The following is a 25,118-nucleotide window of genomic DNA, read 5'->3' as shown; positions in this document are numbered from 1 at the left end:
ATTCCCATTTGCCTAGGGATAGTGCAGAAGACCTTAGGTTCCGGCGAGGGCACACCCTGTGGGGTGTTAACTTGTACAGATAGAGGGTATGGATGCCCGTAAATGAGCCCAGGGAATCCATGGCCTCCCTCTGAGGTGAGGTAGGGATCCCCCCCTCCTAGGAGTAGGGACTTACGGGCAGTGGGAAAACCCTGACGCAAGGGTGAGGCGACTTGGACGTGTTCACCATTAGGACTATCTCCAGGAGGGACATTGGTGTGGGTGAAGATTAGGGAGTCCCACGCCGTGCGTACCTGTGCACGCTACTAGTATTGTAACATTATACTAGAGCGAGAAGAGAGACCCCTGGTGGTAGTTTTGATCTACACGTATACATTGACATCATAGGATAGCCAAGGGGGGTACCTGACGAGTTTTAAAAATTAGAGACCAAGTTAAAACTAGATTCGAGTCCATTTTCCTGATCATTAGGGTAAATAAATGTTGACTGGATTAATTATGTTTATTATAATTAGCAGTGGTTTATAAATTATACTAGAGACGCCTTATAGGGACTAGTCGACCAATAGGACCTACCTCGACTATGACTTTTTTAAAAATAGAGTGACCTTAGATATGACTTTAGCTAAAAAGGGGAGTGTCTGTAAGATGATAGGGGAGACTTGTTGTACCTACATCCTAGACGACACGTGACCCGCGGGTAAAAACGCAGTTGCCATTAAGAAGCTGACCGCACTGACTAAAAAGAGCTAACTTTTGGGACCAGCACTCGCCTTGGATGAGCGGGTGGTAAAGGATCCTGGCACAGACGGGCGTCGCTGTTGTATGTGAACTGATGGTTACCTTTTCTGTTCTAGTCTGCTGTGTTATTCCCTGTGTCAGAGAGACCTGTGAAACTGATGCTGGAAAAGCCGCTCCCACCATGAGTTTGCTGAATGCATCCCCAGAAGGAGTGGACAAGTCCTACACCCCCTTGAAGACCCTAAAACGAACCTTCAACGCGCTCCGGTTATAGGCTCATGCGCAGAAGACTGTGAAAATTAGATAAAGAATTAGAGGATAGACATTTTAAGGGGGGATTGTGATAGACATGATAATTATTTAGTATAAAATGTCTATCGCTATTTGTATATAACCCAAATGTATTTTGCTATTGTAATGACTTTCAGCTCTGAGGAGTTCAAAGGACACACACACAATCTAATCATAGTATTTGCTCTAAGTACATAGAAGTTGCTCAACCAGTTTCTAAGAGTTAAAGGGCCATAGTGTCGTGTATATCCTGTGTTTAATACTGAGTGTTTGTCTAGCCCCCTTCCACTCCTCATCCTGAAGCTAGGTAAACAATGATTCATCACTACACGGAGATGACTTCAGCTAGAGGACGAAGTCCATACCACCTCAACACTTGGAGGGGGTGGGCAGAGAGGTGGGGGATTCTATATGAACCGACAAATGAGAATCTTATATGTTACTGATGTAATCTCTTGCACGCCCATTGAAGGGCGGTTGTCATGTGTTATAATAAAAGGCTTGAGCCTCTACACATTGTAGAGACTCTCCCAGTTTTAGACCAACATTGGTGTCTGATTCTGGTTCGATGATGTGTGCACACGATACTCAATTTGGAAGCGACAAAATACCCCAAAAGCCTGCTGGAGAAATCATATTCCAGAACAGTGGAGTCCCTGGGTGAGCGAGTGGATCTGTGAGGTCACAGCCTGGAACGTACAGAGATCGGCAGATGGCACGCAGAACTCAGGGGCCCGAAAATCTACAGAACACGGTAAGATTGCTTTATGTAAATCTACCGATGTGATCTGGGTTCTGACTGCTTTTCTGCCTGTTCCTGATCCAGACTGGACCTTCACTGAAAGACAGGTAATAACTCTAGTTCTGTCCACTCGGAAAAATCACCATGTTACCTGTCTAGGGGTATTTTGTATGCTGTGTATATTATGTCTGAGACGGTTAAAAATTGTGTATACAAGACCAAGAGATAAATTCTGTGAGGGTTAATGTGTCGGGAGGGCGGACTCGGCTGTTTAAGTCTGAGGGAACACGCCAGTGACACGTGCTCCTAGGTAAAACTAGTGTGAGGTTAGGAAGATTTATGATACGTATACTTACCTTTTATGATTGAGCGTGTTATGTTCTCATATGTGGAAAGGTATATACTGTGAAGTATAGTCGTGCTTTGTGACGGCTGATTTCTCCAGAATATTATTGAGGTTTTGGTCATTGAAAATAATCGTCAGTCTCTGTGTATAGCTAAATGTCCTGTCTAGATCGTGTACAAGGAGTGCTCTTGGGGATTACTAGTATACGGTGGGCTGTTATAAAGGTAGATGAGATATATACCTTGAGCCGTTGTGGGTATTCTCCAGTAATCCCGTCTGTCTGCTATTATAGAAACAATGTGCAGTGTTGATTATTGGGGGAGGGGTGCTGGTAAGAGAGTGAACTGAAAGCTTTTTCAATTAACCCTTTCTGTTTCCTTTGTCTTTTCTGAGTGGGAAAGAGGGGTTATATGGGAAGGATTTGAAGAAAGCAGATTTTACAAGAGAAACACTATTGTGTCCAGAAACTTTGAATAGAATAGAATAAGCAGGTAGCATAAAGTTGAGCAGATTGAGAAGGTTCAGGCATAGACGCAGGTTGTTTAGAGAATGGGGAGCAAAGTGAGCAAGGACAAAGGTCATAGAGCTTGTGATTTGGTTACTGAACAATGGGAAAGGATCAGGAAAAGTTGCAGAAAGAAATACCAGGTTATAGACAGATAAGATAGATTGTAGAAAGTTTTCAGAAGATGAGCAGGAAGCCTAGCAGAAAGAAATGTGTTTTTAGATTGCTAGGAGGAGGTATAACATAGTTGAGAGATTGAAGAGGGGAAAGCATGTAGGGGGGTATGTGTATTGCTAATGAACAATGTAATGTCTTTGTGTTGACTACAGCCCCTCCCTGTAATGGCGGCCGCGCTTGCAATGTTTACAATCCAACATAGTGTGACTCTGCAGAAAATGTAGTGAGGCCTGCCCCCACCCTGAAGTTACTTCCCCCCCCCCATGTGCTCGCTTTCAGGGTGTGTGATGTTACTTCCGGTCCCTCCCCATCCGGGACAGGACCTGGCCCCGCCCCTTCCTCCTCCAGCGGCCATCTTGCCTCACCTGGAAGTGCTGCTACTCAGCAGCCATTTTGCCTCACCTGGGAGTGCGGCTGCCCCTGGCCCCGCCCGTTCCTCCGGCAGCCATTTTGCCTCACTTGGGAGATTTGTAGCCCCGCCCCTTTCTGCCTCTGGCGGCCATTTTGCTGCATTTGGGAAGCCTATATTTCCCAATGCCACTGTATCCAGTGCTAACATCATGATTGTCTGAAGTAAGGTTTTGTTTGACCAGACTTTGTTACGCTCCAAGATGTGGCCACTTTGGATGTGTGATAAGTTCAGGGAAACAAACCTTTGTGGAGATGCAGCTTGGGACATAGTAGATGACTAAGCTGGTTTATAGTGCATGGAAGATTGGAGTTGATGCATGGGGGACAGAGGCCAGGAATACATGACAGGGGACGCTCTCTCATGTTCCCAGGGGCTCTGTTTTCCACTGCCCGCTTCTCCAATGGATACTCAGACCGATGATGTTATGGAAGGCTCCTACAGATGAAATAATTTCCCTATAGTCACCCAGCAAACTTTTTCATGCAATTTGGTGAAGTAATTTTACTTTTTATGTGAAGAAAGAGGGACTGAATTGCCCAGAGTAGGATGTTAATTCATCCGTATTCTTTAGTTTTTTCTTTAAGTCTTTTGTATATTCTAGTGTCAGTTTACACTGAAGCTATAATTATATTCCGACAGGAGAGTAAAAGCTAAACGCTGGCCATACCCTGAAATACTATTACACTGGGTGACGTAAAATTTGAATTGTGTGGCGCCCCCTTGTGTTAAAAAAATACTAACTGCGACCTGAAAGGGAAAAAAAGAAAAAAATTTTTTTTTAAGGAGATTTTCGCTCAGACTTCGCTGCATACAATGTCACCTTGACCTACAAAGTGCTTGTTTTTGTGCCTCTTGGTTTACTAGTTTGAACGCAATGACTCTTTTTCCATTGAGTATTGCGGTTCAAAAGGGGGGAGGCATAGGTGATCTGGGTCATAGATGACCTAGGTGTTGTAGATCAGCTATTGGGTTTGAAAAAAAAAATAAATAAATGATTTTGTGCTACAAGATTCCGAGCCATGTGAAATAGAACATCAGAACGATTATTTAGTACTAATACAGTAAGAAACTGCAGGTATGCAAACAGTTATCAGAACCTCTGTTGATAATGCATATGTTGAGCTTTTTGTAGATGGTACCAGGGTGAGGATTGATGACTCCACATCGGATATGCAGTGGTCACACAACAAGATGTCCTAGAAGCAGAAGCTCTGCCTCCGCATGTCACAGTACAAGAAGCGGAATTGGAGGCCCTCACTGAGGCGTGTAGAGTGGCGAGAGGTAAGACGGCAACCCTTTACACTGACTCCTGGTATGCATTTGGCACAGCTCATGATTACGGCCCAATATGGAAGGCCAGACAGTTTTTACCTTAGCAGGACAACCAATTGAGTATGGTGCAGCGGTGCAGAGTCGCATGGAGGCCCTGCTTCTACCTGACAAAGTTGAGAGTTCGCACCGAGTCCTACACTGGAGAGGCGAGAGACGACACCCTCGCTGACAGCGCAGCAAAGGCAGCGGCCCTCAAGCCGTGGAAGAAAGAAGAAAGATACTGACAGCATGAGTCAGTGGTAAAAAAACTTTGGACATTGACAAAAATTTGGACTTTGATATGCTAAAGACTTTTACAGTTACAAGCCAGCAAGGAAGAAAAGAATAAATGGACTAATATGGGAGCAGCAGAAACAGGACAGCGTGTGGTGAACAGTCAACAGCACTTGCCCACCACAGTTCCTGTATCCCATGATGGCCCAGCTGATGGACGCAAAGACCCACCTAGTAAAGCAGTAATGACGACGACGCTTGAAAGAGGTTGGGCGACTTCTGGGTTCTCTGTAGCTGCTGCATCATTTGTCCGGTTTAGCATGATCTATGCCATGGGTAAGTCAGGGCAGAAGTAAATTTGCCACACCACACTTGCCGGGACCACTCTACCCATTTCAGGGATTGCAAATTGACTACGTTCAGCTCCCACTTGTTGGGAAGTATGACTACGTGCTTGTTGTTGTTGATGTCTTTGCAGGTTGGAGGCCGACCCTGTTACCAAGGTAAACAAGTAGGTAACCGCAAAGAAGCTCATGAACGAGGTAAACTGTGAATATGGGGTACCAGAGGTGATTCAGAGTCAGACAGAGGTATAAACTTCGCAGGTGAATGTAACATGTCATGTCTGCTCTGGGTGTATCCCAGGCCTTTTACATACTCTACCATCTTTAGAGTAGTGGAAAGGTGGAGAGACGTAGTGGCACGCTAAAAAGTAAGATACTTAAAAATGACGCCACTTTGGAAAGACTGTCATCCAATAGCCTTATACAGTGTTAGATATGAACCCAGGGGGGATTATACATTATCTCCCTACGAGATTGTTTGGGCTAGCCCCAAGGCTAGGTCGTTACTATCCTCAGTGGTTACAATTACAATCTGATGTGTTGACTAATTATGTGATTTCCGTTGTTAAAGAACTAACCAAAGCCTATGCACAGGTGTTCTCTTCCAGACTCAGAGGCAGACACTGGGACACATATCTTGCAGCCTGGGGATTGGGTGTGCGTCAAGAAGTTCCTCAGGAAGCACCCTCCTGAGCCCCGATTTGATGGCCCCTACCAGGTGCTTCTGACTACTGCCACAGCTGTGAAACTAGCCGAAAGACTTACATGGATCCACGCTTCATACTGTAAGAAAGCTTCAGATCCGGGAGACCAGTCTTAGTTGTGCCAAAGACGTTACTCTGGTTAGGGCTAGTGAGAGAGGAGGGTGGCAACTGGAATCCTTAGTCGGAAAAATATGAGGGTATGGTTACCTTCTAGTATAACTCGTCCAATGCTCAAGTAGCCGCATATTCCTTCGACTATTGTACTGTGGTCCCGTGTCTAGGCGCAAGATCCCACCGCAGGCCAGATTTAGCTCAGTCCGGCTGGTTATATGACTTATATACCCGGGGAATACAATATGTTTGCGCCACTGATAACGTCTGGGGAGAAGACTGCCGTTATTGGGGATTAGTGGGATGTAACACAGGAATAGACTGGTCCTATAAACCGCGAAGTGCCTTAAATAAGAAAGATAAGAGCGGGAAATCCCTAATTAGTCGTATAACCCTCCTTGAGAATAATAAGGACAGCAGGTATTGGAAGGCTGAACTTAGTATGTTGCTTGGTTTTAATGCGGTTTTTACATTAACCATGGGAGATCCAAGCCCGGGGGACGGGGAGACTTATAGTCTGGGGACATACCGGTACGGGAGGACAGATCCCTTAGGGAAGTTTAAAATAAGGGGTATGGTAGATGCAGCCGAATGGAAGCCTTCACTTAGTCCCGTGCCCATAATTAACCCCCTCCGCCGTAAGATAAAGACCTTGACGAACATGATGATCATAGCCAACCCTACCTTTGAGGACACCTTGACAGTAGCGACTGGCTACTCTGACCAGAATCTCTGGTTGGAGTTGATGAGGTACAATGCTAACAGGAGCAACAAGTCTAACTGTTGCATGTGCGGTAGTGCCCGACTACACTCGGGGATGGTCCCCCTAAATCTCCCTGTAGATGCTGAAGAGTGGTTTATTAGTCTCTTCACGAACATTTCCGCTAATTTCACTGTCCGTGAGAAATGGAAGAAGGAATACTCTATAACTACTTAAGTGTTTTGCACCGGAGAGAGTATTACTGACTACCCTGGAAACTACACCTGCCGGGCAAATAGGCAGGGTGGAGGGAGATTTTTGGGGAACTCACCAACGGGTATTGCTCCTCCTACAGTATGATAGGAGGGGAATAGATGCAGAATCAGGTCCAGTCCTTAGGAGACGTTTACTGGCTTTGTGGAGACATGAGGTAGAGGACCCGCCTGGAGGGTAATTGGACAGGGGAGTGTGCCTTAGTAAAGCCCTTATGCTCCTCCACATCCTGTCAGACACCAACGTTTCCCTTGCTTGAAAAAGATGAAGAGCCGGTTCCGATAATGCCAACCACATACGCTACCAAATAAAAGGAGAAATGTACTAGTACTGTGCCTGCCCCGATCTCCTAAGATGGATTGTCAGTGGAATTCCCATTTGCCTAGGGATAGTGCAGAAGACCTTAGGTTCCGGCGAGGGCACACCCTGTGGGGTGTTAACTTGTACAGATAGAGGGTATGGATGCCCGTAAATGAGCCCAGGGAATCCATGGCCTCCCTCTGAGGTGAGGTAGGGATCCCCCCCTCCTAGGAGTAGGGACTTACGGGCAGTGGGAAAACCCTGACGCAAGGGTGAGGCGACTTGGACGTGTTCACCATTAGGACTATCTCCAGGAGGGACATTGGTGTGGGTGAAGATTAGGGAGTCCCACGCCGTGCGTACCTGTGCACGCTACTAGTATTGTAACATTATACTAGAGCGAGAAGAGAGACCCCTGGTGGTAGTTTTGATCTACACGTATACATTGACATCATAGGATAGCCAAGGGGGGTACCTGACGAGTTTTAAAAATTAGAGACCAAGTTAAAACTAGATTCGAGTCCATTTTCCTGATCATTAGGGTAAATAAATGTTGACTGGATTAATTATGTTTATTATAATTAGCAGTGGTTTATAAATTATACTAGAGACGCCTTATAGGGACTAGTCGACCAATAGGACCTACCTCGACTATGACTTTTTTAAAAATAGAGTGACCTTAGATATGACTTTAGCTAAAAAGGGGAGTGTCTGTAAGATGATAGGGGAGACTTGTTGTACCTACATCCTAGACGACACGTGACCCGCGGGTAAAAACGCAGTTGCCATTAAGAAGCTGACCGCACTGACTAAAAAGAGCTAACTTTTGGGACCAGCACTCGCCTTGGATGAGCGGGTGGTAAAGGATCCTGGCACAGACGGGCGTCGCTGTTGTATGTGAACTGATGGTTACCTTTTCTGTTCTAGTCTGCTGTGTTATTCCCTGTGTCAGAGAGACCTGTGAAACTGATGCTGGAAAAGCCGCTCCCACCATGAGTTTGCTGAATGCATCCCCAGAAGGAGTGGACAAGTCCTACACCCCCTTGAAGACCCTAAAACGAACCTTCAACGCGCTCCGGTTATAGGCTCATGCGCAGAAGACTGTGAAAATTAGATAAAGAATTAGAGGATAGACATTTTAAGGGGGGATTGTGATAGACATGATAATTATTTAGTATAAAATGTCTATCGCTATTTGTATATAACCCAAATGTATTTTGCTATTGTAATGACTTTCAGCTCTGAGGAGTTCAAAGGACACACACACAATCTAATCATAGTATTTGCTCTAAGTACATAGAAGTTGCTCAACCAGTTTCTAAGAGTTAAAGGGCCATAGTGTCGTGTATATCCTGTGTTTAATACTGAGTGTTTGTCTAGCCCCCTTCCACTCCTCATCCTGAAGCTAGGTAAACAATGATTCATCACTACACGGAGATGACTTCAGCTAGAGGACGAAGTCCATACCACCTCAACACTTGGAGGGGGTGGGCAGAGAGGTGGGGGATTCTATATGAACCGACAAATGAGAATCTTATATGTTACTGATGTAATCTCTTGCACGCCCATTGAAGGGCGGTTGTCATGTGTTATAATAAAAGGCTTGAGCCTCTACACATTGTAGAGACTCTCCCAGTTTTAGACCAACATTGGTGTCTGATTCTGGTTCGATGATGTGTGCACACGATACTCAATTTGGAAGCGACAAAATACCCCAAAAGCCTGCTGGAGAAATCATATTCCAGAACAGGTGAAGATCCCGGCGGCCATCTTAGCAAGGTAAGTAAGAAGTCACCGGAGCGCGGGGATTTGGGTAAATACTATCCGATTTTTTTTTTTAATACATGCATCGGGTTTGTCTCGCGCCGAACGGGGGGCCTATTGAAAAAAAAAAAAAAAACCCGTTTCAGCGCGGGACAACCCCTTTAACCCTTATAATTGCAGAACCTTGCATAAGCTCAGGCTATGATGAAATATAAGTACAAACAACATTCTGCAATGCAAAGTACAAGCTATATATACTATTATGCATGTGAAAAATATGCCTTATGCAACCAAACGGCAACTACCATAGTAATAGTGACCCCCCCAAAGTGGTCTCAGTAGTAATAGTGACCCCCCTCTACAGTGGTCTCAGTAGTAATAGTGACCCCCCCCCCCCCTAGTGGTCTGAGTAGTAATAGTGACCCCCCCCCCCCACAGTGGTCTCAGTAGTAATGCTGACCCCCACTACAATGGTAATAGTGACACCCACCCCCACTACAATGGTAATAGTGACACCCACCCCCCCAGTGGTCTTAGTAGTAATAGTGCCCCCCCAGTGGTCTTAGTAGTAATAGTGGCCCCCCCACAGTGGTCTCAGTAATAATAGTGACCCCCTCCCCCAGTGGTCTCAGTAATAATAGTGACCCCCTCCCCCAGTGGTTTCAGTAGTAATAGTGACCCCCTCCCCCTCCCACAGTGGTCTCAGTAGTAAGTGACCCCCCTCAGTGGTCTCAGTTGTAACAGCGACACCCCGCCTCCTCAGTGGTCTCAGTTGTAAGAACGACCCCCCCCCCCCCGCGCGCGTGCAGTGGTCTCAGTTGTAATAGCGACCCCCACCACAGTGGTCTCAGTTGTAATAGCGACCCCCACTCGCAGTGGTCTCAGTAGTGTCAAGTGTGTGTGCCTGGAACACTTCCTCCCTTCTCCTCTAATTTCACATGAGTATTAAGGGTGCATTTACGTTTGCTTATACGAGCATAAATGCACCTTTAATCAGAACTGAGAGCATCATAAGGCTGCCTTCCACGGGCGAGGATCCACTTGTGATAAATCGCCCGCGGATCACGCTATGAAAAGCTTTCCATAGGCTAACTATGGAAAGCACAGCCCGACATCTACGAGCGGAGAATCATAGCGCTTCTACGCTTGCGGGATTGAAATTGTGGCATACTACAATTTGCCGCAATTCTACACGGTGAGCTTATCTATTAGATAGGCTCATCGCAGAGACCTGTCAGTGCTCCCCCACCCCCTCCTCCCCTGGAGCGGAATATCGCTAGCGATATTCCATCACGGCCGTGGACAGGCAGCCTTAGACCCTCTGAATTTAGGGTAGTAGACCTGTAGAAAGGCTGGAACAGTTGTCTATCTTACGGGAGCATAAAGGTACCCACAGTGTGCTTCTATGAAACTGGCCGTAACGAGATTTTCTGCTCTATATACAATTAACTCTTAGTCACCCAATAAATAAAAAGTTCTAAAACTTTACAATGTAATTTCTCACCATTTACAAGATATTAGTTTGCTGTCGGTGAATGAGAACTCTTTTGTGTACATTAGAAGGAAGCAAAGCTGTCCATGACCATACATTGCCTCTATTGGATCAGATGATGTTCTTAGTCTGTAAGGGTTTTAGCAGGCCCAGAACAGTTCTACTTGTTATCAATGTCACCACAGAGGGCTATTTTGCCCTCTCTTTGGAGTTCCTAATGTACAACAAAGCTTTTTATGACCTCATAAAGGAAAATTGTGTGCAAATTTTTTTTCTATAAAAATTAGTAAACACATCTAAAATCTACAAAGAAAACCCAAAGTTACTATTGGGTTAAAATAAAAAACCTGCCAACCCAAACCATAACCCGACACTATATGTAGATACTTCAAAAATCAACCTTCACACATTGCTTTAGGCATTCAGGCAGGTAGTTTTTTTCCTTCTAGGTAATGTGCATTTCCTTTTCTTCAAGCATTAGAGACATACCGAGTCGCGCACTGAAGTATCAGGCGGGCATAAATTCCATAGTGCAAAAAGAATCCTAGACTGTGGTGGACAAGGCAGGACGGACAGCCTTACATAAGCCACCACGTCTGAAAGTGTCTATATGTAACTCATGGGTACGTCCATCCTATGCACAGGCCCCATTGGAGTGTAATGGGGGTCTGACCATGCAGACTAGGTGGCAGATGGAACCGGGTCCAGAAGTAGGAATATTCCAGATGTTGATAGAACATACCTGCAGGTGGCAGGGGCTTCACTGCGCAAGCTTTAATTGCTGCAGGCAGGAAATCACGTTTCGGTCAGGCTGACAGCCAGGGAAACGCTTTTATCTACCTCGGTAGGATGAGGGGCACAAGCGGGATGAAATTACAATCACCTGGTACACTAAATAAGGCCGGCTGCACAACTGTATTTGAATTGCGGAATCCGGAGCGGGCATCTGCAGCAAATCACTTCCATAGCATGTTATGGAAAAGCGGTTTTTCCTGCACACGAGCGGAAATCAATTGTGATTTTCTGCTCGTGGAGGAAAAAAATCGCAGCATTCTCTATTTGAGATGGCTTCCATTGAAGACGGTGAGCCATGCGGGCCATCCGCAGTACAGAAGAGAAGAAGAAATAAGAGGTACGTGTGAACGCTGGCCGGGAACAGGGTGCCCACAGTGGAATCCACAGTACAGAAGAGAAGAAACGAGAGGTACGTGTGGATGCCGGCTGGGAACAGGGTGCCCGCAGCGGAATTCGCAGTACAGAAAAGAAGAAATGAGGTACACGTGGATGCCAGTCGGGTATAGGTTGCCCACAGCAGAATCCACAGTACAGAAGAGAAGAAGGAATGATGGGTACCCGCAGATGCCGGCTGGGAACAGGGTGCCCACAGCAGAATCCGCAGTACAGAAGAGAAGTAATGATGGGTACCTGTAGATGCCAGCTGGGAACAGGGTGCCCACAGCCGACTCCGGCTCGCTCATGTGCAACCAGGCTAAGTCATGACTCTGCTAAGCAACACATAAAGAGGTCAGGTCTGCTGGACTTCACGCCGGACTACTGCAAACAGCAGTGCGTCTTCTCTATTTACACTACTGCATACTTTGCGGGAAAAGCTTCACTCCTAGAAACTCAGTACCCCATGCTGTGACGTCCGCCCCACTGATATACCTCGCCGTGGTAGGCGGGAAAGCGTTTTCACGCTATCCTCCGCTGTGTTACAGCAGGAGATAGCGTGAACGGACGGCTTCCATTGACTGCAATGGAAGCCGTCAGCGCGTACACCCGCGGCAAATAGAGCATGCCGCGGGTGAGAACGGGAGATTTCACGGTGCGGAATTCCGCGGTGGAATTCCGCACCGTGTGCCCTGAGCCATTAGGTTCAATAGAACCTAATAGCTGCGGGCAACGCAGCGGATTTTTGCTGCGAATTACGCAGCGGAAATACGTTCGTGGGAAGGAGGCCTTATAAGCAAACAAAACAGATATGTGCATAACTATAGGGATATCTGCCACCACAGATGAGCAAAAAAAATCCTCCCCTAATAATCCTAATCCACAGTCCTCCTAACAACCCCCATCATCCTCCACATAACTCCCATAGTCCTCCACAGTACTCCATACAGCTTCCATCAACCTCCACACAACCCCAATCATCCTGCAAATAACCCCCACTGCTACAAGGCCATGCATGCAAGCCTAGACACAGAAGCCTGTGCAGACTCGCATGCAGTTTACAGCCATTCTGACAACAGGGGACACAGCGCTGGCCGTCCACTATGAGACCACGTCTCTCGTCCTCACCTTGTTACTGGATTGGCAGCAGTCAGGACTTGGGAGGACAAGGAGAATCACACTGGACCTGGAGTAACTCAATCACAGCAAATGCCAGTGCCAGGTACTGCCTGCGGCCTCGCCTCCTGCAGATGCAGCCTCCCCTTTGTGTTGGGCCACATTAATAGCCATCCTGGGCCACAGATTCTACACCCCTGCCTTATAACCTAATGCTACTGATAAACACCAGACTTTATAGTAGTCATGCACTTACCTTGAAAGGTAGCAATGCCACCTGTTAGATTTGTTTGCATTTCTTTGCAAAATCATAAGGAACACAGATCTTAGAATGATTATCCAGGGTTAGAAAAGATGCTGTCTCTCCCCCTCCCCCCCCAAAAAAACCCAGCCCATTTTTTGTCTATGACCTTCCACTATGACTGATACTGTAGATTAGGCCCATGAACTTGAATAGGAATGCACTGCAAAATAGACAAGAGTGGTGCTGATCTGAATTAAAATGGCCTTTTTGTCTAATCCTTGCTAGCCTTATGTCCTGTACACATTCTGCAATCTCAGGACTTGGATGTGACTGCAAGAGGCTGATCTATCATTTAATTTTGCATGCACCTTACACTCAGGAAGCAAACTGAGCATAAAATGCCCCTCAACACACCCCAAGATTCTTGCTGCCACCATTTCTGATGCCAGCACACATGACTCTCCAGCAGACAGAGGCTTAACACATCAAAGGCGATAGATTCAGAGCCACGAGGACTAAGCTTATTAAAGTTATCACATGGGCATGAGTGCAGTTATGTGCACATTTACGCCACATATTTGCAGAATTTATGCTGCATATTTGCATGCGCAAATGCATGTCCTACTGTACTTTTTGTGTGCGCAAATTGTGTGCATTTGCACAGCAAAACCAACATGCAACCATACTCCTCTTCATTGAAATGGGTAATTAAGTCTAATAGTTCTATATCTGCTATTTGCCTGTGCAAATCCACAGGAAGATAGAGCATGCAGCGTATTTTGTTTGAAAATTTGCGCGCAAGATTGCGCATGTGAACGAACCCATTGAAATCAAGGGGTTCTATTGATTGCATATTGCGCACAAAGAAAACATGGCAGGGCGGGTGAAGATTCTGGGTCTCTGGTCTTTGCACTCACCTGCCAGGTTGTTCTTCTCTCTCCCCCATCCCACAAGCAACTCTACTCTGACTGGTGCCTGGCGTCTGGCTCCTCCCACATTCCCGGGGATTGTGATGCCTTGCAAAACTGCTAGAATTTAGCTTTGCAAAAACTGATGCACTCTGCAAAACTTGCTGAAGATCTATCTGCTTGGTAACCAAAATCACCTCTTATCTGTACTATTTAACCCTTATATTTAAGCATAGCCTCAGCTTATGCAAGGTTCTGCAAGTATAAGTACAAACGATATTCTGCAATGCATACCGTACTACAAACAATATATATTATTATGCATGTAAAAAAAATGCCTTAGTCCCCCTGCACATGGGCAGAAATTCCACGGCGGGATTTCCGGCAGAATTTCCGCCCGTGGAAGCTGCCATAGGATTGCGTTAGAAAACACGCAGAAAACAAATCAAAATGTATTAGAAAAATTGCATAAAATATAGCAATTGGGCCATATCTGTCTGTTTTAATAGCCTTACAAATGGCGAAATTGCAGAAAAAAGTATCATTAATGGACCTGTTAACGCTTATAGAACAAAACTGGTAGTTCTTAGATAAATGACATTCTGTAAAACATTTGTAAGTCATATGAGTATTACTGCTGTGCTTACATAAGACATACGGGGGGGTGGACAAAAATATGGAAACACCGTACAAAATGCATGTTTAGGATTATAATCCATATTTCAATAAGACATATAGAGACCAATTTTAAGTGGAGGTAATAGGACATATATGCTGCTGGGCAAAAGTGAACATCTGCCTGAGCAACAAGGTTCCTTTAATCAGGAGTTTGAGCCACTCAGCTTCTGTTACCAGCTGGCTCCCAAAACCACCCAGAGCAGGGCAAGAGGTAAAGTAAACACAAATTTAGTGGAAATCTCTCCACTAAGCAGGGGCCGATAGGGCAGCTCAGTGCTAATGATTAAAATCCTATGCATTTCGTTCAGTGTTTCCATATTTTTGTCCACCCTTGTACATGTGGTTGATCAGACGTTCGCTCAAACCCTGGATCCAGTTTATTTGTGTAAAGCACTTGCTATAGGCTTGTAGATGATGAGTCCTGCAGTTGTTTTTTTCTCTTAGGCCGAGGCGAATCCACTTGCGGACGGTAATCCCGGGATTAGCCAGCCATGTGGACAAGATTTTTCAGAAATCTTGTCCACATGGGAAGGCAAATTCATTGCAGCAAAGGTGGCAGAAGCAAGTGCTGTGGCGCAGATTCACTGGCCACAGCATGTCCATTCTTTTATTTTTTTCATTGCGGCCGCGCTCTCCTCTAAGTGCCGCGGGTTTTGAAGTAGCGCTTTGCAGGCGGAAATCTCGCGGTTTTTCGCTGTGGCCAAACTGCGATATTTCCGCCAGGAATACGCCGTGTGGGAACCCAGCCTTAGGGCTCATGCCCACGGCCGTGACTGACTCCGCCAGCGGAATATCACGGCGCAGTCCGCCACGCCCCCTGCACCCCACCACAAAACCTCCATACTTACCGCTCCGGATCCTCTGTACACGTCCCGCATGGAGGGCCAGCAGGCATTCACAGTACAGTGCATGACGTGCCGGCAGTGTCAGATGACGTGGCCAGCGGTGGGCGGGGCCATGTATTTACAGTGGGCAGGGCCACGTATTTACAGTGGGCAAGGCCACGTTGTCTACAATGGAAGCTGGCCACGCATATTCCTGTGGCATTTAAAACTCCGCTGCATGAACATTAAGCTATTAGGTTCAATAGAACCTTATAGCTGCAGGGCAACGTCGCGGAGTTCCGTGGGCATTAGCCCTTATTACTTTTCTCTGTCTCTGTACAGGTATAATAATCACATACAGCTGAGTCTGAAGTAATTACAACATATATCACATGCCATTATAATGTTTTGCTTTACCCTAGTTATTTGATATTGATGGCGATGGCAGCATCACAGAAAATGAATTCAGTTCCCTGTTAAGATCTTCACTTGGCGTTCCAGACCTTGATGTTTCCAAACTTTTCCAGGATATGGATGCTGATGAGTCAGGAAAACTCTGTTATGGTAAGAAAGACCAGAACTAATACATTATCATCACAAAATGACACATTCAAAGGGGATCTGTCATTAATAAGGAGGAATCCCTCCTACTGGCCATGTCTGTGAAGAATGGAAGACCGGACAGTAGTATAAGCATGTGAGGGGAGTTGTCCCACTGTGCAGAAGTCTTGAGAGATGAAGCACATTTTGCAGCAAACTATAACAATGTTTACTTTAAGTTGTACACAATAAACATACAGACCCTTTAAGGGTTGATCCAGTGGTAGGCTTCTGATGGTCTGTCCTCAAGATGGTTATCAATAGTAGACTGGAATGGGCCTGCTGCATGGGATTCTCACCAATATGCTGTTCTCTGGGCTGGTGAGTTTGTACACTGAGCTGATATTACCAGGAAGCAGACTGCTTCGTTCCCTGGCTACTGCAGTGGAAAAGGGGCTGTCTGCTTCCTGCAAAAATTGGCTCAGTGCATGAGAGCAGTGGACCAGAGAACAGATGATGAGAGGTAGTCCCAGGTGGCAGACACCCACGGATCTGCTATTGATGGCGTTTCCTGAGGATAGACCTTCAATAGCTTACAATTGGACACCCCCTTTAAGTAGCATATGTTTTCAAATGTTGTAATACAGTTTTAAATCCTTTGTCAATATAATTCGGAACACTCAACTACACAGGCTTAGAAATCTTTTTAATGCTGTATTTGCTAGCCAGTCTTTGTGGAATCAACCCCTTAGTGACCAAGCCTGTTTTCGCCTTAATGACCAGGCCAAATTTTGCAAATCTGACACGTGTCAATTTAGCATGGAAAAACACCAGAAAGGTTTTGCATATCCAAGCGATTCTGACATTGTTTTTTCGCCACATGTTGTACTTCATTTAGGTGGAAAAAAAGACCGATAGAATTTGTGTTTATTTATTAAAAGCGCCAAAATTGGGAAAAATTTTTAAAAATAGTCATTTTTTCACATTTCCAACTGCAATATCTCAAATATGTGTAAACATAATATAGAAATTTTTGCTAAGATATATATTTCCATCCGTTTACTTTATTTTGGGCGCACATTGGAAAAACTTTCGTTTTTTTTTTTAACCATTTAGGAGACGTACAAATTTAATATTACTTTTCAGCATTTTGAGGAACAGTTTGTTTTTCTACACCAAGCCAAGATTGGAAAGGCTCATAGAAGTCAAAATGATAGATACCCCCACAAATGACCCCATTTTTAAAACTACACCCCTTAACGTATTCACTAAGGGGTGTTATGAGTGTTTAAACCAAACAGGTTTTTTTTAGGAGTCAATGCAATTTAGAAGAGAAAAACTAAAATTTCATATTTTTGCAAATATGTCATTTTAAAGGCAGGAATTATTTCTATAGTACACATGAAAATGAGGATTTGCACCCCAGAATGGATAAGCCTGTTTATCCCGTGCTCAGAAACATACCCATTGTGGCCCTAGTATTACGCCTGTATGCACAATGGGGCCCAAAATGAAAGGAGCAACCGGTGGCTTTCAAAACAGAAATTTTGCTTGAAGGAGATTTAGGCCCTATTGCACACTTGTAGAGCCATTGAGTGACCAAAACGATGGAGAACGCCCACAAGTGACCCCATTTTGAAAAGTAGACCCCTTAACGAATTTATCTAGGGGTACGATGACAAACGCAATCCTATGCAGACGGCCGCAGTTTGGCCGCGCGGCAAATAAACCGCGGCATGCTTTATTTCTGTGCGGGGCTCGTAGAGCAGAAACGTCACTGTCCGGCCACCGGCTCTGGTCTGCGCATGCACCGGCTGCCCAGCAAGCCGGCACATCAAACAGCTGGAGCCGCGGGCGCAGGTGAGTACGCGCCGCTCTCTGCAGGCGCTCGGGTCGGATCCCGCGGCGAGAAACCTCGCAGCCGGATCCGACCCACCCATCTGCAGGCGGCCTAACACAGTCAAGTTACTGGTCTACTTGCAGTCTTTATGATGCTAGTCTATCTCTCATGGACTGCTCAAACCAACAAGTCCCAGTTCAGAGCTACGGTACCATGGTCCAAACTGTCTATGCATTCTCTTCCTCAGGACAAGAGGTTCTAGTAAATTTTCTCACTCACATTGTTTACCAGTATTAGTGTAGTATGTCTTCATCAGAAGTGTGGGCGTGACCGGGCTGAGCTGCAGGTAACGGCTAGGTCACGCCCACAGCTCCCGATTGGCTGTGGCACACATACACCTTCAACCTGGGGTTAACAATGGGAGTCACTGCTCTAATGCACCCTGCAGCTGATGCAGCAGGAGGCTAGCTATCACTGACAGCTGGCTCCCGCTGCCAGAGCTCGTCACTGTGGGGGCTGATAGCAGAACAGGACGCCTGTATCTGGAATCCTCTTGCCATAACAACCCATCGGCAGTACACGATTTTTATCTCGGGGGTCCGATGACAAAAACAGAGGGAGCTGCCTCCCTCTAAGAAAACCCTTAAAGGGGTTGTCCCGCGCCGAAACGTTGTTTTTTTTTCCCAATAGCCCCCCCCCCCCCGTTCGGCGCGAGACAAACCCGATGCAGGGGTTAAAAAAGAAAACCGGAGAGTGCTTACCTGAATCCCCGCGCTCCGGTGACTTCTTACTTACCTGGTGAAGATGGCCGCCGGGATCTTCACCCTCGGTGGACTGCAGGGCTTCTGTGCGGTCCATTGCCGATTCCAGCCTCCTGATTGGCTGGAATCGGCACGTGACAGGGCGGAGCTACAAGGAGCCGCTCTCCGGCACGAGCGGCCCCATTCAGAAAAGAAGAAGACCGGACTGCGCAAGCGCGTCTAATCCGGCGATTAGACGCTGAAAATTAGACGGCACCATGGAGACGAGGACGCTAGCAACGGAACAGGTAAGTGAATAACTTCTGATAACTTCTGTATGGCTTATAATTAATGCACAATGTACATTACAAAGTGCATTAATATGGCCATACAGAAGTGTATACCCCCACTTTGTTTCGCGGGACAACCCCTTTAACAGCGTCTCTATGATGCACCGAGCTTTTGGCAGCTCGGTGAAGGTGTGTATGCCACAGCTAATTGGGAGCTGTGGGCGTGACCTGGGCATTACCTGTAGCTCAGCCTTGTCATGCCCACACTTCCGGTGTAGACATACTACACTAATACCCTGTTTACCTTCACCCAGCCTCTTCCCCACAGCAGGCGTCACAGAACTTCACTTGTGACTAATGACTATAGGTTGCATCAACTTCTGTTTGAATCTCACAATTCTCTTGCGCACTTCATCAGCACAGAAAACGCAACCCTCAGCTGTGCACCACACCCTGCCTATCATACCCCAACAGGCACCTTCCCACAGAATCAGACTTGATCCACTATTCATCCATCCAACACACATACTCTGCGCAGCACGATACCCGGGGAGAAACACCAAAAAAATGACTGGGATACAAACTAATCCTATGACGTCCATGGAGGCTATGACAGAGACTATCACACTTTCTAACTGCATGGTCACAAACAATACTCATCATCAGTCAGGCAGTAATCATCAGCCGAACTCTCATGTCAGCAATTACATCAAACAGTTGTATAATACACAATTACAATATCCAATATACCTCTGTAGTTATGTAATAAACAACACAGTATTTGCTATGATAAACCTGAGTATTTCCTTTACTAAACACTAACATCTGTGTAATAAACCATATTTTTCCCATTAAATATAACATTAGTATCACTTTTCTTCATATACATTAGTGTTTGCATTAGTTTCTTCACTTTTAGCATTAACATCACTCCTCTAACTATGCTCCATTCAACAACATCATTTCTACAAAAGCATTCTATCTAGAGATGAGCGAGCATACTCGATAAGGCAAACTACTCGAGCGAGTGCCTTATGCGAGTACCTGCCCGCTCTTCTCTAAAGATTCGGCTGCCGGCGCGGGTGACAGGTGAGTTACGGCGGTGAGCAGGGGGGAGGGGGGGGGGGGGAGGGGGAGAGAGATCTCCCCGCTCTTCCCCGCAGCTCCCCGCCGGCACCCAAATCTTTAGAGACGAGCGGGCAGGTACTCGAATAAGGCCCTACTCACTCGAGTAGTTTGCCTTATCGAGTATGCTCGCTCATCTCTAATTCTATCACCAATGACATTTGACTATCCAGTCTGCGTTACCTTTTCACATCCCACTTACATACAAAGCATTAGAGGTCATACAGATCATACACATTTTCCAAATGTGTATAAAAGAAGAGGAATATATGGCAAGGACAATACATATATTTTCATTAATCAAATGCCTCCCTCTGCAAAACCATTCCCCACACAATTCTCTCCCCAGGGGATATAACCCAGCCTAACACATGTGATTATTATATACTTACTAATGGAGGAGTTCAGTGTCTTGTAATTTCATGTCCCTCTCTACTTAGTATGCCAGTTCTTTACTTTTATAGACCTTCAAATGTATCTATGAAAAACATTTTATTTGGAGTGTTAAATGGTGAGAGCTTTAAAATCCCTTATTTTGGAGGTGTGGTAGACATGGGAAGTATTCAAATGGATGCCCATATATTGCAAGATTGCCCCATTTGTCTGGCTTTAAAGAGGACCTGTCAAGAGGCCCGACATACCCGTTTTGGTAAATAATTGTATTCCCCATTATTGTCGCGACCTTGGAGCAGCTTTACTTATAGCTCTTTGTTGTACTATTCCTTTATTGTTCCTTCCACTTCTATGGTATGAATAGCTTGACCACTTGGTGTTACTAGTTGGGGGTCGTGTCCCTAGACATTCTCACACTATCCAATCAGTGCTTGACAGAGTCAGGTTGTGTAGAGCAATGGTCCCCAACTCCAGTCCTCAGGGACCACAAACAGGTCATGTTTTCAGGATATCCTATAGAAAGAACACCTGTGCCAATGTCTGAGGCACCAACAATAATTACATCACCTGTGCATCACTGAGGAAATCCTGAAAATATGACCTGTTAGCGGTCCCTGAGGACTGGAGTTGGGGAACCCTGGTGTAGAGACACACCCGTTTCACAAGAGGAATAACAGAGGAACAGCACAACACAATGTTATAAGAAACTATGTTCTAAGATGTTTCATGAAGAATAATGCCTCCTTCCCACGAACGGATTTCCGCCGCGTAATTCGCGGCGAAAATCCGCTGCGTTGCCCGCAGCTATTAGGTTCTATTGAACCTAATAGCACAATGCTCACGATGCGTAATTCCAGCGCGGAATTACGCACCGCGATTTCTCCCGTCCTCACCCGCAGCATGCTCTATTTTCTGCGGGTGAGGACGGGCTGTACGCACTGACAGCTTCCATTGCAGTCAATGGAAGCCGTCCGTTCACGCTATCTCCCGCTGTAACCAGCGGGAGATAGCGTGAAAAAACGCTTTCCCGCCCACCGCCGCGCGTCATATGACGCCTTATGACGCGGCCGGCCGCGTCACGTGACACGGCCGGCCGCGTCACGTGACACGCTCGGTGACGCGGCGGCGGTGGGCGGTGACGGGCGGTGACGCGGCGGTGGTGGGCGGGGAAGCGATTTCACGCTATCTCCCGCAGGTAAGTATAGGGGCTCTGGGGGGCGCCGTGACGGGCTTCACTGCGTAATATTACGCGGCGGACCCCGTCACGCTCGTGGGAAGGAGGCCTAAAAGTATTAACTAAAATGGACAAGTCAGGAGAGCTAACAGGCCCCCATTAACCCCTTAGTGACCACTCATATGTGTTTTTACATCCTGGGTTTCCGGGCTTTAATCCCCAGGGCTGTAAAAACATGCTTGCCCTGGATATTAAGGCCCCGAGGTCTGTGTGGGTGACAGCTCCCTGCTAAAGGTTGCCAGAGGTTGCTGATAGCCTGTAGTTGTGATGGGTCACACGATTGTGATTATGCAATAATGGCGATCGCATAAAAGTAAAAGAAAAGTTGGAGAAGGTTAAAGTTTCATGTCCCCACACGGATTGGATCCATAGGAAGAGCTGAGAGTCCTTCCAGGACCTGACACAGTCTTCTGCACATGTGCGTCGGTTTTCAAAATGGGGTAATTTGTGGGGTTTCTCCATCATTTTGGCCACTCTAGGGCTCTACAAATGGGCAATGGGGCCTTAAACACTTTCAAGCAAAATTTCTGTTCTGAAAGCCACCAGCTGTTTCTTTCGTTTTGGGCCCCATTGTGCATACATATATAAGATTAGGGCCACAATGGGTATGTTTTCGAACACAGGACAAACAGGGGTATCCATTTTGGGGTACAAATCCTCATTTTCATGTGCACTATAGAAAAAAAAACTGTCTTTAAAATGACATATTTTCAAAAATATAAAATTGTTGTTTTTTTCTCCTCTAAATTGCATTGACTCCTGAAAAGAAACTGTGGGGTCAAAATACTCAAAACACCCTTCGGTGAATATATGGGGTCAAGTGTGAGGGTATCTGTCATTCGGACACCTATGAGCCTTTGCAATCTTGGCTTGGTGTAGGAAAACAAAATGATTCTCAAAATGTTAATGTTAAATTTTGTATGTCTCCTAAATGGTTAAAAAAAACAAAGGTTTTTCCAATGTGCTTCCAGAATAAAGTAAACAGATGAAAATATATATCTTAGCAAAAAAGTGTACAGTATGTTTGCACATATTTGACATATTGCATTTGAAAATGTTAAACTGACAATTTTCTCAAAATCTTCCCAATTGTGGTGCTTTTAATAAATATACACAAATTCTATTGGTCTGTTTTTACCTAAATGAAGTACAATATGTTGCTAAAAAACAATGTCAGAATTACTTGGATATGCAAAAGCTTTTCGGAGTTTTTCTATGTTAAAGTGACACGTCAGATTTCCAACATTTGGCCTGATCATTAAGGCACAAACGGGCTTTAACACTAAGGGGTTGAACTATCAGCCAGTTTTCTAAACCAGACAACCCCCTTATACACTGTATGCCTTCAACCAAACCAAGTCTTTTAAATTTACTGCTGTCATAAATTAATGTCAGATTAATGGTGTTGTCCAACTGGAAACTATTGATGGCCTATCTTTATCCAATAGCAGATTGGTGGGGTTCCGCTGCATTGTATTCCACCAATCACTCTTTGCGGGGCTGCTTTGTTCAAGTACTGAGCTGATTTCTAAAATAAGCAGATAGCTTCAGTTTCACTGTAGTGGACCAGCTTGGTATTACAGAAAATGTTTCTAATTACTTTAATGGGAACCTTGGCTGCAATACCAAGCCTCACCACTACAGTGGGAAAGGAGCTGTCTGATTGCTGCAGAATTCTGCTTATTGCATTAGTGCACTGGCTTGGCAAACAGCTGATGGACAAGGATCCTGGGCGGCAGACACCCATTAATCTACTATTGATGGCCTATCGTAAGGATAGGCCAACAATAGTTTACAACTGGACAACTTCATTAACTATATATGCACCAACCTACAAATCTAGAAATACTAGAAGTACAGTAGGCAAAATATGTAACTTTATTATAAAAAATAAAGGTAGTACAGGTATGCTGAAAAGCAGTAGCCACGGGTAAAAATCAGTGTATTTTTTAGCTCTGTCTTCTATGGAATACCATGTTTGTCTGCCTCATGTACATGAGATGCTGCAATAATATGTTTATGGTTGTGCACCAAAATTCTTCATGGCTTATTTTAATTCTATTTCTATTTCTTGTAGAGGAGTTTAAAAACTTTTTCCTGAGTCATCCAGAATATTCAAAATTGTTTACAACCTACCTTGACCACCAGAAATATTACTTGCATGTACTGCAGCAAGAGGAAGAGGAAGACAAGAATTTAGAACCCTTCATAGCCGGAAACCAGGGCACCAACAGCAGCATAGAGGAAGCTACTAGTTCATCAGACAAAAAAGTAGACTGAATGAGACTAAAAAGAATAAGGATTTTTAAATAAAGTTGTGCTTTATATCTGTGTTAGGACGCAGGGGGCTTTTCCCCACTTTTTGCCTGTGTGATACATTACTCATTGAAGATGATTATCATAGTTCGCTGGTTTATATTTAGTTTCTCCTTTTTTGAAATTTAGGGAACCATGTCCACAATTAAAACCATAAGTTTTATGCAGAGCCCAATGCATGGGGCCTGTATGGTAGTGCATGAAGGGCAGGTAGGTCCTTAGTATGGAGTCGCCCCACCTCTGAGCACTGTCATTCAGTCTCAATCAGACTCCCTATGTAAGGAGAAATAAGCTAAGGCAAAGCTATAGTAGAAAATCTCTGCACAAAAATCCATGTAATTTGGTTTGATTGTTCCTGCAGTATGTGCATGGGGCTTTTAGAAACCAAATTCACCTGCGGAATACATTTTTACTGCAGAAAATGTTCTGCAACAGATCTACCTCAAGTGAGCATACATTTAGGAGCCGATTTTTCTTTTTGAGGAAGGGAGGGGCAAAATAAGAAGTCACCAGCAAAACACACCAAAACAGGGCTAGGTGAGCAAGACCTTAATTGGCTGTCTCATTACGAGTACCCCTTTCGTTACGCCCTTTTTACTCTTTCTAGGCATATGGTTTTCTCTACTGGAGTTGTTCCAGATTATTCAAGTATTATATGGATGGCTCTGCATTTTAACGGCTTTAATTGAAAATATACAACAAGCCATAGTTCCTGGGGCTGGCCTCAGTCTAAATTCTTTTTTTAAGTGTTCTAATACACCTGAAACTAAAAGCAAAGGAACTTTGCATAAATTTAAAGGGGTCTTCCAGGAAGAATACTACTGATGATCGGTGATGATCGGTCATCAATAGTTGATCAGCTGGGGTCCGTAGCTTGGGGCCCCGACCGATCTGCTAAGTGGGCACATGCTGCAAATACAGAGATCGGAGCGGAAGTCTCTGAGCCGACCTCTGTGTAGTGGCTGGCACTTGTAACTGCAGTCACAGCTCACATTGATTTCAATGAGAGCCATGCCTGCAGTTACGAGCGCCGGCCACTAGACTGAGGTTGGTGCGGAGACTTCCACTCTGACCTCTGTGTATTTGCGACGCTGACAGCATGCGCCCGCTCAGCTGAACGGTCGGGGTCCCAAGCGGCAGACCCCAGCAGATCAACTATTGATGACCTATTAAAAGGACAGGTCAGCAGTAGTATTCTCCCTGGAAAACTCATTTAAACATTTCCTACCATTTTGTTTCTGCAGCTCCTATAT

The 25,118-nt window shown here is 45.4% G+C and overlaps 1 protein-coding gene across 1 annotated transcript in view; it reads left to right on the top strand.

Moving 5' to 3' along the window:
• Nucleotides 1–24,851, top strand: part of LOC136581700 (lysophosphatidylcholine acyltransferase 2-like) — a 92,199-nt gene extending 67,348 nt beyond the window's left edge. Inside the window, exons 5-6 of the mRNA XM_066582323.1 lie at nt 15,810–15,951; nt 23,627–24,851. Coding sequence (XP_066438420.1) covers nt 15,810–15,951; nt 23,627–23,829 — 345 coding nt within the window. The 3' untranslated portion in view covers nt 23,830–24,851. The remainder of the gene's footprint in view (nt 1–15,809; nt 15,952–23,626) is intronic.
• Nucleotides 24,852–25,118: the final 267 nt, after the last annotated feature.

This window comes from Eleutherodactylus coqui, chromosome 11 (genome assembly GCF_035609145.1).
Source record: "Eleutherodactylus coqui strain aEleCoq1 chromosome 11, aEleCoq1.hap1, whole genome shotgun sequence".
Taxonomy (NCBI): Eukaryota; Metazoa; Chordata; class Amphibia; order Anura; family Eleutherodactylidae; genus Eleutherodactylus; species Eleutherodactylus coqui.
The sequence above is the reverse complement of the archived record's forward strand: the minus strand, read 5'-3'. Positions and strand labels throughout refer to the sequence as shown.